This window comes from Pinus tabuliformis, chromosome 4_2, assembly GCF_031772625.1.
Source record: "Pinus tabuliformis cultivar Carrire ecotype Pingquan chromosome 4_2, CPIR1, whole genome shotgun sequence".
Classification (NCBI taxonomy): domain Eukaryota; kingdom Viridiplantae; phylum Streptophyta; class Pinopsida; order Pinales; family Pinaceae; genus Pinus; species Pinus tabuliformis.
In genome coordinates, this window is record NC_142304.1 from 480,573,245 (window position 1) to 480,588,139 (window position 14,895).

The 14,895-nt window shown below is 38.3% G+C and overlaps 1 protein-coding gene across 7 annotated transcripts in view; it reads left to right on the forward strand.

The window, feature by feature from the left end:
• LOC149170040 (sugar transporter ERD6-like 6) overlaps positions 1–13,011 on the forward strand; it is a 35,575-nt gene extending 22,564 nt beyond the window's left edge. For 2 of the 7 annotated variants that reach the window (XM_089428864.1, XM_089428866.1), the window contains 5 exons: positions 11,316–11,381; positions 11,500–11,559; positions 11,767–11,822; positions 11,991–12,105; positions 12,380–13,011. In XM_089428864.1, coding sequence (XP_089284990.1) covers positions 11,814–11,822; positions 11,991–12,105; positions 12,380–12,492 — 237 coding nt within the window. In that variant the 5' untranslated portion in view covers positions 11,316–11,381; positions 11,500–11,559; positions 11,767–11,813 and the 3' untranslated portion in view covers positions 12,493–13,011. Of the gene's footprint in view, positions 1–8,939; positions 11,174–11,315; positions 11,382–11,499; positions 11,561–11,766; positions 11,823–11,990; positions 12,106–12,379 lie in introns of those variants that run through there. The other 5 variants (XM_089428863.1, XM_089428862.1, XM_089428865.1 and 2 more) reach the window with 5 other exon arrangements.
• Positions 13,012–14,895: the final 1,884 nt, after the last annotated feature.

A 14,895-nucleotide genomic window follows, 5' to 3' on the forward strand; every position in this document is an offset into this window, starting at 1 on the left:
GCACTGTACATCTTGTACTACTGCCAACTCTGCATCTGCATATTAACTCCATCTCATCTATTGTTGTTGCAACCACAACTACTACAACTAAGAAGCATCCTAAATACTGAATCAATTGTGTTCAGTATGATGCATCTGTCTCCTGAGCATCTGACTGCTTCTAGCCTCTGCACTGTCACTGAAGAATTTGCGTTGTTGTTGACTCTGTATTGAGCCACCTGCTTTGTTGCCAACTCTGCATTGCGCTCCCCAACACTTGACTGCTACTAGTCTGCAACTGTCACTCTGGAATTTGATTGCATCTCTGACATTGATCCATCCTGCTACTGAATACTATGGGCCCCCGTAGCTAGGTGATGATCCATGAGGTGGACTCCTCAATGGACACTGTTCTATCTCTGCAATCTCTGGGACTACAGCTCTAAGTCGCCCCACCTCTCTCCTAGAGGTATGGCTGCCATCATAGCCAAATCTGATCTACTCATACTGTTGTTGCTGCTACTGCTCTGTTGCTGCTGCAATCACTGGAATAATGAGTCTGATCTCCCCAGATCCTGAAGTACTAGCTTCCATAGGGTTTCTCCCTCTGAAACTAGTCTCCTTTTGAGTGTCGATCTCCTTATGGGAAATCTCTCTGCTCCCTCCTTGCAACTTACACTATCCTCCTACATTGGAATTGGATTGCGTAGCTCTGCGCTGGGAATCTTCTGGCTAGAATTGCACCTGCATATTGCAACTGGGCAATTCACACTACCTGTGTCACTGCATCTAGCTTTGCAACTGTCTTACGTGTACTGATTGCAACTAGATTTGCAACTGTCATCTAAATTATTGACAACGCCTGCTGACACTAAGTCTGCTACTATGATACTATGGGCTCCTATAGCAAAGGTAATGGTCCCGCTGTAACAATTTGGAACTGATCGAACTGATCTCCTTGTTGCAACTGTGTTGGACCCTGGCCATCTCGCACATTGGAGCCTCATACTCCTCCTCCACTTGGATCTAGTGCCCTATTACCTCCTTTTGAGCCTTGTCCCTTACTGAACCTTTCTTCGCTTTGCAACTCGCACTAGACAACTCACACTTCCTTCAACACCTGTCTTCGACAGCTGGAAGTCGATCTGCTGCCCAGATCCCCATTCTGGCTAATTCGTACGACCTCATCTGGAAATCTTGTATGACCATCTCTGCAAAGCTGCAAAATTTGCGAATCTCAAAAACTGGGACGGAAATCTCCCTCTTTCACCTGCTCGGCTGTTGAATCTGCTATTTGCACTCCCTTCTGGAGTGAGAAATTTTGCTCATGGCAACTGCCAATCTGCAACTGAAAAATCAGGTCTCTGAAACTCGAAACCCCCTGAGAGAAATTTTCCCTTTATTGTGTGTGCTTTTCTCTTTCCACCTGACACGGATTTTGTTGCTACAAAACCCTCTGCGTCCAACCAAGGAATCTGCTCAGTGAAAAATCTGAGCTGTTACTGCTCCCTCTGATTGTTGGAATCACTATCATGGGAAAATCAATTTTTCTGCCAACCTGCAATTGAAAATCAAACCCTTGCCCAACAATTCGATCTGCCTGTCTAGGTACTGCGCAACCTCTGAGAATTTCGGCCTGTTGCTCCTCTAAATAATGAAATTCCCTTCTCCGCTTTTGAGCTTTTCTCGCCTCATCACTCGCATTCCGATACCATGTGAAAATTTCATCTATCACAACAACTGAAAATTATTTTCTTAATTGTTAATTTATTTAACAATTTATTTGCTATGACAAATATCAAATAATTTGCACTGTGATTTTCACCAATAAACTGTGGAAGAAAATAACGCTCGAGAAAATCTAGCGCACACATAAAAATATGACAATTATTTTTGGACAAATGTCCCCACAAAAACCCAACTTCGGAAAACCGATGCAGTAGTTGAGGGTTTTTATTATTATGCAGCAGTGAGAAATTTTGAGTACAATAATCTAGATATCGAATGTTGGCTATCCTGCAAAGAAAACACTGGCAAAAATATCCAGAGGGAAATTACCCTCACTTTGAGCAATCCCAACACTTGACTGCTACTGAAAAGCAAGTCGTCCAACTGGGCCTGCGCAGGCTCTGTGTCAAGCTGAAGCCGCCTGCCACACGTGCTGCCTGAATCGTCTGTTAATCAAGTTGTCCTGCCTGTATCTGGCTACAAAAACGCTTCTTTGGCACTCTGGAACCTCTGCCTGGCCTCTGGAACTAAAAATGTCTTCCTTCCTCAGCAATTCGAATTGTTTAATGAATCTTCTGCGCTGCCTCTGCGCAACTTCTTGGAGAAATTTCGGCCTCTTTGCAAATGCACTCATTGGATCTAGAAAACTTCCTCCAGCCTCATTGTCTCTGCCCCTCACTATTTCTATGTTCTTCTCTGGTTTTCGGCAACGACTGCTGCTCTCTGGAAATCGAACTACCAAAGAAATCGAATCCCACAAGTGTATTCTCCATCTACCCATCGACTTCTTCTTATAATCCTTTGTTGGAGCACCAACGACCAAGATTAAAACTTAATCAAGGGCCCAGATTAATTCCTTGTCGATCCATGTGATTTTCTAGAGAATTCTCACTTTATCTCAATTAATAATGATTAATTAACCATATTCCCTAAGTTTAGACTTAATAGATATTTAAAAATCGGCTAATAATCTAATTCATACACTTCTAGGTGGAATTTCCAGAAACGATTTCTGGGTTATGGAGATCTCATGTATTTTAGCCTCTCCATAAATTTTTGAGACTAGAGCACATCCGATGCTACAAAAACTAACAACTAACACCAAACTCACCTTGCATACGTTGCAGAATTGGCTACCTATAACCAAAAGGATGTGAAATCTAGGAGAACTATCTTAGATGCAGTGAAGGATCATCCTCGAGGACAATAAGGGAGATGTGGGAGGCTTTAATGAAGCTTTATCAAAGTGATAACACAAACAATTTTTTTTTTGCTGAGAGTGAAACTCAAGAACACCAAGATGACCAGATCAGATACTGTGACCAGTTATCTGACGAAGATCACACGAGTATGTGATGAGTTGGCAACAGTTGGGGTGATCATGACTCGTGACATATGATGAAATGGTAAGGACGATCCTTAATGGCTTCACCAAGCTATGGACTCCTTTCATGAAGGGCATCTTTGCACGAGAGCATCATCCTAATTGGGACAGATTATGGGATGATTTTTTCTAGGAAGAGATTTGAGAGAAATCTCTAGGAGGCCAACAAAAGGGTGATGATCAGAACCTATCCCATGCTAGTAAGGCAAGATAGGGAAAGGGGAAGAAAAATACAGGTAGATAGTGGTTTCTATCTCCTGTCTATAAACCAACACCATCAATTGACTTGTACTTGGATAGTGGTGCATCAAACAATGTCACAAGAGGCATGAGATCTATTTAGCAGTTTGACGAATAGTGACTAAGAGTTGTTTGTGGAGGTAATGATGACAAGTATGTAGTGAATGGGGTTGGAACCATCAAGTTCTAGCTCAAGTTAGGATGTACATTGCAAGTAAAGCACATGTTATATGTACCAGGACTGGAAAAACAATGATGTATCCTCCACCCTATTTCTAAAGCGAGTTGTTTGTGGAGGTAACGATGACAAGTATGCAGTGAACGAGGTTGGAACCATAAAGTTCCGTCTCGAGTAAGGAGGTTCATTTCAAGTAAATGACATGTTTATGTACCAGGAATGAAAAAACAATGATGTATCCTCTACCCCATCTCTAAAGCAATAGACATCATAGCCCTGACATAAATGTATTTGGCGACTAGAGTGAATGTCTCCTCATAATCCACTTTGTCCTTTTGGGAAAACCCTCTGGCCACAAACCTAGTCATGTACTTCTATATGTTACCATTTGTAGCATGTTTGATCTTGAAGATCCATCTCGAATTGACTACTGATTTCCCCTTTGGCCTCGATACAATGTCCTAGAAATCATTGATGTTTGATTGGTTTTGTATGGACATTTGTGGACTGATGGAGGGCAGCGTGAAAGTGGTCCATATATGAGCCCTAAGTGCAGTGACCTAAGAAGGACTTTAGTCCTGCTAGAAGTGGCAGAGTTGGAGCAACCTAAAGAGCAACTTGTGGAGGATTGCAGAGGCTTGCTTCAAGCCCTAAGGAACAAATCTCTTGAAGGACTAAGGGATTGTTAGAAGAGGAAAAAGAAGAGCTCAAAGGTTTGATCAGCCAGGATTAGTAGCCCTAGACTTACTTTATAGAGAAGGACATCTATAGTAGAAGTTGGGCAGTCCTCCATGCTCTAAGTTCATTGTTGGATAAAGACATTTGATAGTGATAGTGGGAAGCCCTCCGACCCTAAGTGTGTTTTCATCGGGTAGCACAGGAAGGCCCTAGTGGGAAGAAAGTCGCAAAAGAGCAGGTGGAGCCGAGTTTAGTAGCCTAATGGCGTTGGTTGATTGATAGAGGTAGAGTTGTGTTGTTGGAGTCGAGTTTAGTGACCTAATGGCGCTGGTTCATTGATAGAGGTAGAGTTGTGTTGCTGCAGATTGAGAGCCAAAGAACTGGGCAAGTGTTTTCAAGGTACGAACGAGAGGAGTTGAGAGAGAGCGCTACATCAACCAGATGGTCAGTGTATCTTGTTCAGGGTAGATTGGTTGTCAAAGTGACCAACGCCAAACCCTAGTTGAGAGGAGTTGAGAGAGAGCGCTACATCAACCAAATGGTCAGTGTATCTTGTTCAAGGTAGATTGGTTGTCAAAGTGACCAACGCCAAACCCTAGTTGTATATCTTGTACTAGTGGATGTGTGAGGGCCATTATCCCGGGTACGAGAGCCTTAGACGGTTGTATTATCAGTTTGATTAATATAGCGAAGTTGGTTGGTTGTATAAATTTGTAAAAAGATGTAAATATTTTGTCCACTAGTAGATTTATTGTTGTATATTGTTTTGCTGTGCAAAGTAGTCTTGTTGTGATACTTGGATTGGTAGCGTCAGCGATTTAAGATTCTATCCTAGATTCCACCTAGGATACTTGGTGTATATCTTTCATCAAATCATTTTCCTCAAGGAAATGTTTGTCCATCGGACTATTCTTATCCGAGTCCATGTGACTTGGGATTTTCATTCTAATCCATCACACTACATGACTTAAGAATGTTTGTCAAAGATGCCTATCCAATCCACCATTCTCCTTATCCATGCCCGTGTACTTGACTTAGGATATTAGTTGTAATCCGTCATAGTGCTTGACTTAGAACATTAGTTGTAATTTTTCATAGTGCTTGACTTAGGATATTAGTTGTATTCCGTCATAGTGCTTGACACAAGGAGAACCATGCTAATTCAAATCATCATTCTCCCTATCCGTGGTGGATGCACTAGACTTATGGTTGTTAGTCCTAGCCTAGTACATGACACAGGGAGAACCACTGTCGAACCATACTCCCTCAACCTGAGAGGAGAAATCCATGCTCACTCCCTCTCGACCAGGGAGAATTCATCAACAAGCCTCAATTTGTGTCAGAAGTACTCATACGTCCCTTACATCAGCGTACGGTTGTTAGTCCTAGCCTAGTACATGACACAGGGAGAACCACTGTCGAACCATACTCCCTCTCAACCTGAGAGGAGAAATCCATGCTCACTCCCTCTCAACCTGAGAGGAGAAATCCATGCTCACTCCCTCTCGACCAGGGAGAATTCATCAACAAGCCTCAATTTGTGTCAGAAGTACTCATTCGTCCCTTACATCAGCAACCAACAATGGTTGTAGTTTCTTCAACCAACCCTCTTATCACTGACATTGCTCATCTTGCAACTCCTAGGGCTCCAAATTTGCATCCTAATAGTCCACTGTACTTGAGGTCTTTTTAGGGTTTCAACAAAATGCCCTCTTAATGGTACCAAACTTGTACTGTATTAGGGTTCCACAAATCTACCCTCTTATCAGTCCTCTATCTATCATTTAGATGACTGAACTAGGGCTTGTTACACAGCCCACACTTCTGCTGTTTGCCTCCTCAGGTATGATAGAATCTTAGGGCTTTTCCTAGCAGTCCACCCAACAATAGGTCCACTAAACTGTTGTTCGATCTACCCAGATCTAGGGCTCTGAGTCTGCCCTCTCCTAGGGATTCTTCACTGCCACTAACAGTCCATGATTGACTGTCCTTAGGCTGCTCAAAAACTGTCATTCACTTTCTTTATTGTACATGCCCTAACTGCTGCCCAACTGCTCATTCTACTGTACATTCACTGAGGTAATATGCTGCCCTGTTGATGATCTAACTTTGGGACAACCGCTTAAGAGTCAACGTATCACTTTAAAAACCCTTAACTATAGCTTGCTATATCTGCCTTTATCTAGGGCTTACACACCTCTGTCCTAGTCCCTTCAAGACAGATCTTTTCTCTAGCCCAAAGCTGGGCTCTTATTCCTCATTGTACAGACCACTCCTTTTCTGTTCAGAACCACGCTGCTCTTCTCTGATTGCAGCCACCCTAACCTTCAAATCCATCCGCATAGACAAGCATACAAGTGGTAGCATTGTCACAGGGTATGAAATCTAGTCTCTAGGGGCCTCAGCCCTCCTTTTTCATTATGAATCTGAGTGTGTGTGGTACAGACTTTGGGGCTGTAGCAACATGAAATAAACCCTCAGGACGGATCACAAAAATCTGTCATATTCACTTCAGGAATAGATCTAACAAATAACATCTCCTTTATCCATTTCTCCTTGACGGCATCTTGCTAGATCTCCAAGACTCCTTCAGATCTCAGCCCCTTTCTGAGTTTCTTGGCCCAATCTAGGGTAGCCACAAACTAGCAACGATCTTCTCCTTGGACCCTGATCTCATGCACATTTTTCTTCTGGAGGATGTGGTCTTGCACTAGCATTCTGCTAGGCTTCTTAACCCTCTAAAACAGGCCTTACGGCCTTCCTATAATGCCCAGAAATCCTTGATCTTATAGTAGAGAGTCTGCTTTTCAACACGTGCCCATAGATGCCTTCTAACTTGACCATCCAGTTTCTCATGTTCTGCAATGTACCAATGTCATGTTTCTTCTTTACAGACTTGAGGAAAGTGGCATTCCTTCGCTGTTCTGCAATGTACCAATGTCATGTTTCTTCTTTACAGACTTGAGGAAAGTGGCATTCCTTCGCTGTTCTGCAATGTACCAATGTCATGTTTCTTCTTTACAGACTTGAGGAAAGTGGCATTCCTTCGCTCAGCTTTCACTTGAGAAATATGCACCTGTGGTCGTTTTTCTTTTTTCTTCTAGTAGCCCTACTAGGCCTATTCGGCCTCCATAATGACTACATTCTAGGCCTATTTGGCCTCCATAATGACTACATTCTACAAGATTCGTTGAGAAAGATGATCCCTTTCTCTCAAAACTTGGTTACTTTATTACAAGAACAATTTCTCCATGAGCATGACTAGATTTAAAAACCTAGCTTACTTCTTGAGAACTTGTTCCTTCTTGACAAAAATATTCTGGAATTTTTTAATAGAATGGATCAAGTTACGACCTCTTTAGTTGCTCATCTTAGCCTTCAAATTCAGCTTTTACATCTTGTCTTCTTTTTCATCTTCTCCATCTCCTTTGGAATGAATTCGTATTACACATTGTTTTATTAGAATGGATCAAGTTACGACCTCCTTAGTTGCTCATCTTAGCCTTCAAATTCAGCTTTTACATCTTGTCTTCTTTTTCATCTTCTCCATCTCCTTGGAATGAATTCGTATTACACATTGTTTTATTAGAATGGATCAAGTTACGACCTCCTTAGTTGCTCATCTTAGCCTTCAAATTCAGCTTTTACATCTTGTCTTCTTTTTCATCTTCTCCATCTCCTTTGGAATGAATTCGTATTACACATTGTTTTATTAGAATGGATCAAGTTACGACCTCCTTAGTAGCTCATCTCAGCCTTCAAATTCAGCTTTTACATCTTGGCTTCTTTTTCATCTTCTCGATCTTCTTTGGAATGAATTCGTACTACACATTGTTTGTGTAGCTCGCATCATATATATCACTTGAATTTGAAGAGACAACATATATCATTGTATTATACCTCAGGAATTAATTCGTATCACTGACTCTTGGAGAAACTTCTATCACTATTCATCAACTGTAATGATGATTTCGGATCACTGTTGTTATGGGTTCTTTATAGACATGTCTTGATACTTTTCAGAACTTTGCACTGAAATTCAGTCTAGTAGTTCAATGAGGAGTAAATTTGTATCCGAACCAAAAGATCGGAGATCAATGCATCATTGTATCACTGATTGATCCAGAGCTTCGCATACTTCGCATACTTTGTTTGAGACTCTGCAGACCTTTGTAACAGTCCCTCAGGCTTCAGGACTTTGGCTTGCTTGAATCAGAATTTGGATCTTGATTTGTGCCCAACATCATAGGTACCATTTCATAGTGGAACTAGCTTCCTTATCCTCAGAATCTCGTATTGAATTAAAGTGTAATTACTGCCACAGAACTTCCCTTTTGCTAGGGCTTCAATGAAAAGAATAAAGATCCTGGATCACAACATGGATGCTAGGGTTTCAATGAAAAGAATAAAGATCCCTTAATGATGAATCAATATCCTATTCATTTTATAAAGTGAAACCTATCCAACCCCTCATTAATATTAAAAAAAGAGGGTTCACACTCAATCACTAAGGCCTGGACCAACTGCATCCATAAGTTCAACAACTCCTTATATATCTTCTTTGAACAAATTTTCCAATTAAGAAATTTATTAACGTAATACAAAGCAAATTTTCCAATTAAGAAATTTATTAACGTAATACAAAGCCTGATAGACTATACGACCTTCCCCTACTGCCATATATATCTTCTTTGAACAAATTTTCCAATTAAGAAACTTATTAACGTAATACAAAGCAACTTTTCCAATTAAGAAATTTATTAACGTAATGCAAAGCCTGATAGACTATACGACCTTCCCCTACTGCCATCCTTACCTCTGACTCTTTCCTCCTCCTATTTTTCACTTTTTATTCTTCCAATTCTCCCCTAGCTTCCCCTTCCCACTATTTGAACTGTGCTTACCACTTTTCAAGCAATCCAAATCCAACATGTTCTGTATGAAACTCAATATTTCACAAGCTCAATGGACTCCACCAAAACTCCACCAAAATCACTAAGGAAATCATATGAAGGGTTCTTGAAAATACAAGCACCCATATTGCAGACCAAATTTGCAAATTAGACTACATGGATTAGGGTTCTTGAAAATACAAGCACCCATATTACAGACCAAACCTGCAAATTAGACTACATGGATTAGACTACATGAATTATAATGGCTATTATGTAAAATGAAACTACCCATTTCGCCTTCATTACCGTATTCAATGATACGTCATTATTGCCTTCACCCAATTTCTCCCTTGGAAAATATTGAAAAGTATAATTCCATGAACCTTCCACTTTATGACTCACCTAACACAAATAATGACAAATAATGATTTTCCCAAGGTAGTCATGTACCTTCCACTTTATGACTTACCTAACACAAGTAATGATTTTCCCAAGGTAGTCATGTACCTTACCTTCCACTCTATGACTCACCTAACACAAGTAATGATTTTCCCAAGGTAGTTTTTGTGTTCGTTGTGTGAATAGTTTGTTATTGCTTCTCTTTCATTTCAATTTCAACTTATTTGGTAATTTCCATGTTAAACTAGTCGTATTAAAAATATGCAATTTAAAATAAAAAGTGTCAAATCAATTTTCTTTGGGCTTTTGTGGGAAGTCATAGGATCCAAGAATTGGCATGAAGTATGAAAACCATATCCATGGCAAATGAGTATAGTAACAAATCCACAAGATTAGTCGAAGGAGAGATTTTCAAATTGGGATATGGCCATTCTCATGTCAACTCTAGCGAACAAGTTTGAACCTTTTACGGAGTTTGGTGACTAATTTAAAAGTTTGATTGGACTACTTGTTGAGCATTTAATTAATTCTTAGTATCCTAGAAGTGACCCCTAAACAAAAAACTATTTAACCCCCTCAAGGAAACCTAATCGAAGAATATAATGCTTTCCTCACTTTGCCATGCACTAGATTACTAACATTGTGTGCCAATTGGATTTTGATTCATTTCAGCGCATGCATATAATAGGAGTATTTATAAAATCCTAACATTGTGTGCCAATTGGATTTTGATTCATTTCAACACATGCAACCTAATTGAAGAATATAATGCTTTCCTCACTTTGCCATGCACTAGGATTACTAACATTGTGTGCCAATTAGATTTTGAAATGATCGAAGAATATAATGCTTTCCTCACTTTGCCATGCACTAGGATTACTAACATTGTGTGCCAATTAGATTTTGATTCATTTCAGCACATGCATATAATAGGAGTATTTATAAAATCCTAGGAGTATTTATAAAATCCATAGGAGTATCTTTAAAATCCTAACATTGTATTCATTTCAACACATGCATATAATAAGAGTATTTATAGGAGGTTGAATGGAAGCAATGAAGAGAAAGATAATGAATCAGCACATGCATATAATAGGAGTATTTATAAAAGGTTGAATGGAAGCCATGAAGAGAAAGAAAATGCTTTGTTAGCTTTACTAGGTACCAATACCACCAACGTTTTACGGTACCTAGATTATAATTCTTTTCAGCATATGGCATTCAAAAGGAATGAATCAGCACATGCATATAATAGGAGTATTTATAAAAGGTTGAATGGAAGCCATGAAGAGAAAGAAAATGCTTTGTTAGCTTTACTAGGTACCAATACCACCAACGTTTTACGGTACCTAGATTATAATTCTTTTCAGCATATGGCATGCAAAAGGAGTCTTTTAAATGGTTGAATGAGAACATTAAAGAGAAAGGTAATACTTTCTTATCTTTACTAGGTATTGAGACCATTAATTTTTTGCAATACTTAGATTTTGATTGATTTCATCCCATGGCATAAAATATGAGTCTTTTTAAAAGGTTAAAGAAGGCATTGAAAACACATAGGTTGTTATTTGTAATAGTGCATCTTTTGATATGTGAGGGCTAAATTTATTTTCTTCTTGTTTCATGCTCATTCTGCATATCGATTCTCAATATGAAACATTTTTAACTATTTTGGCTTTAGTGAGTCTGCAGGTGCGTTTTAGAGTTCCAGTTGTCAATGTATTTTATAAAATCATGATTCGAATATTATTTGAAATTTCTTATTTGGTTTGAATATTATCTGAAATTCCTTATTTGGCTGTGTGAGGGCTAAATTTATTTTCTTCTGTTTCAGGCTCATTCTGCAGTAGATTCTCAATATGAAACATTCTTCACTATTTTGGCTTTAGTGAGTCTGCAGGTACGTTTTAGAGTTCCAGTTGTCAGTGTATTGTATAAGATGGGCCTGTAGTTGCTGCCATCATCTTGTATGTAATAAATAGTTATTATAATATTATTGGTCGATGGTTTCATTACAGATTTATATTGCTTCATTCTCGCTTGGTGTTGGGCCATCTCATGGGATTATTATGTCCGAGGTAATGTACCTTCTTAGATATCCTCCTTAGATATTCCCTATGAGATCAATTCAAGTTAATTACTACATCTCTTCTTCATATTGATCTAATTCCATTGTTCAACCAGTATCTTTATGCAGCAGTTTAAACAATAGATGCACTGATTTCTTTTGATTTCTTTTGTATGTGATAAATAGTTAATATTATTGGTTGATGGTTTCATTACAGATTTATATTGCTTCATTCTCGCTTGGTGTTGGGCCATCCCATGGATTATGTCTGAGGTAATGTACCTTCTTAGATATTCACTGAGATGACTGCTTCTCAGCACAAATTAATTACTACATCTTTTCTTCATATTGATCTAATTCCATTGTTCAACCAGTATCTTTATGCATCTGTTTAAACAATAGTTGCAATGATTTCTTTTGAATAGTCCTTTCCTACTGCAGATACTCCCTGTTAATGTCAAGGGTGTGGGTGGTAGTGTAGCTACTTTGTCAAATTGGTTGACATCATGGGCAGTAACAATGACTATCAATTTACTTTTGCAGTGGAGCTCTACAGGTAAGGCTGGCCAAATTTAAGTATAGTTCCTTTGAATGCTTGCCCAAGCCACGGGCATCAAAGCTTTCTGTCCGGGCTTCCCTTGATTACAATGGCCCTTACTCTTCTTCACATTATGAGAGTAGCCCCTGAGAGTCAGTGTGCAACTATCATTGATCAATCTTGAACGATTGGGCTAGTCGTAAGGCCAACTTTTTTGCCTTTGGATTACAGCTTATATGTTTGATTATTTACTTGCCTATTTGATTATTGAGCTACCTCTTTTTTGCTGCAGGAACAACAAACAACATTCATGATTCATGCTACTGTATCTGTGATATGATCCTGGTCTTTGTGACAGTTTGTGTGCTTGAGAGAAGAGATCCAGTCGTCCTTCAAATGAATTGAATGCCTTGAAAGTCAATTACAGGGCAATGAAATGGTTTATAACTTTATATATCCAGCCCCATTTCATCCTTCATGCTATTGTATCTGTGTTATGATCCTGGTCTTTGTGACAGTTTGTGTGCTTGAGAGGAGATCCAGTCGTCCTTCAAATGAATTGAATGCCTTGAAAGTCAAGAAGAGATCCAGTTGTCCTTCAAATGAATTGAATGCCTCGAAAGTCAATTACAGGGCAATGAAATGGTTTATATATCCAGTCCCATTTCATCCTTCGAGTGCTTCCGAGTGTAAATTACATATTAATAAATTGCGAACCTAAAAATATGATTTTTTTAGGCATATTTTTATCTTTTTCAGAATTTCTATGACTGCATTGTTCCCTTCACCGTGAAGCTCACATGTGCAATAGAGCTCTACTTAAAGGCAGAATTTGAAGGTGGTCATTGAAGTCCATCGGTTGAAAAGTCTGTAAGAATTGAATTAATAAATTTTCAATGGACAATTTCATTGTTGCAACTCCAAGGATGGGAGGGTATCCACAGTTTTGATGGTATATTATCAGGAGCAAATTTATTGTGAAACGTTCCAAGAGTTTTTTTACTCTTCTTTTTTTTCCCTGAAACGTTCCAGGATAGTTTTTCTTTATCAGAATTTCTATGATTGCATTGTTCCCTCTCCGGTGAAGCTCACATTTGCAGTAGAGCTCCACTTAAAGGCAGAACTTGAAGGTGGTCAGTGAGTCCATCTCTTAAGTGTGTAAGAAGTGAATTAATAAATTTTCAATGGACTCATTGTTGCAATTCCAAGGATGGGAGGGTATCTGCAGTTTTGATGGTATGATTTTATGGTTTTTTCAATCAGAATTTCTATGATTGCATTGTTCCCTTTCCGGTGAAGCTCACATTTGCAGTAGAGCTCCACTTAAAGGCAGAATTTGAAGGTGGTCAGTGAGTCCATCTGTTAAGTGTGTAAGAAGTGAATTAATAAATTTTCAGTGGACTCATTGTTGCATTCCATTCCAAGGATGGGAGGGTATCTGCAGTTTTGATGGTATAATTTTATGCAGATGATTTCATGGGAGACACACTAGACCATAACCTACAAAGAGAGAGTGAGTGGAGAGTTTAATATGCAATGCAATGAAAGTTTTACCAATTCTGCAGTTTTGATGGTAATTTATGCAGATGATTTCAGGGAGAAGACCATAACCTACAAAGAGAGAGTGTGGAGAGTTTAATATGCAATGCAATGAAAGTTTTACCAATTTCATACTAATTTCATGAGATGAGATAAGGGGAAGAGCTTAACCTGCAAAGGGGGATTTCTACAGTAATCGTTCAAAATACGAAAATACAATTTTGTGATAAGATTCGAGTAACAGAAAAATGATTTTTTTTGGCAATCAGTTGATTACCAAATTATTCATTAACCACACAGGATTATCAATTAATTGGTTCTCAATTACCTTTTGAATACTTGTCACAATTAATTGTTTTTCAATTGCCATGCGAGTACACTTCACAAGAAGTACATTTATATTCCTATAGTATTTTTTTATTCATTGTTCATTGTTTTTATTCATTTTTCCATGTATGTATTCATTCGTCCACATGGAGTTTATTTTTCCATTGAGTTTAAGACATGTATGTATTCATTTGTCCACATGGAGTTTATGATATTAGTTGGTGGAAAAATTCTGAAGTCATTTTTTTTTATTCATTGTTCATTTTTTATTATTCATTTTTCCATTGGGTTCAAGTCATTTTTCCATGGGGTATAAGACATGTATTTTGTCCACATTTGTGCACATGGAGTTTATGAGAAAATGTTTGATAAAATGTTTGGAGTCAATTTTTTTTTAATTGTGAAAAAATCACAATCCACTACCTCTGAAGCTTTGAAGCTGCTGAAAGTCGATTGTTTTTTGGAAAGCAATCACAATCCACAACTTTTTGGGAAAGAAGTCACAATCCACTAAAGAAGTCACAATCAACCTTTGAAGCTGCTAGCTGCACAATTTTTTCTCTTGTTTTTCTCTTGTTTTTTTTAAGGAAATCTCTTGTTTTTTTTAGGAAATCTCTCTGAGAAATCTCCATGAGAAGAAAGAAAGTAAAGTTCCCCATTTTTATCAAATGATGAATATATTCCTAAGAGATGATGAATATATTCTTAAAAGACGAAATTTGATTTAAAGTTGTAGAAATGTTTTAGCAATATCATTTCTACTAATATATTTGCTAGTAAAATTTCTCAAACGAAAATTTCTCAAATGATGAATATATGCCTAAGATAGGAAATTTGATTTAAAGTTGTATAATGTAAAAATTTCTCTAGTAAAATTTTCAGTTTTCCTTACAAATAGATTTTGTAAAAGATATATAATATTTTAATAAAATCCTAATTTTT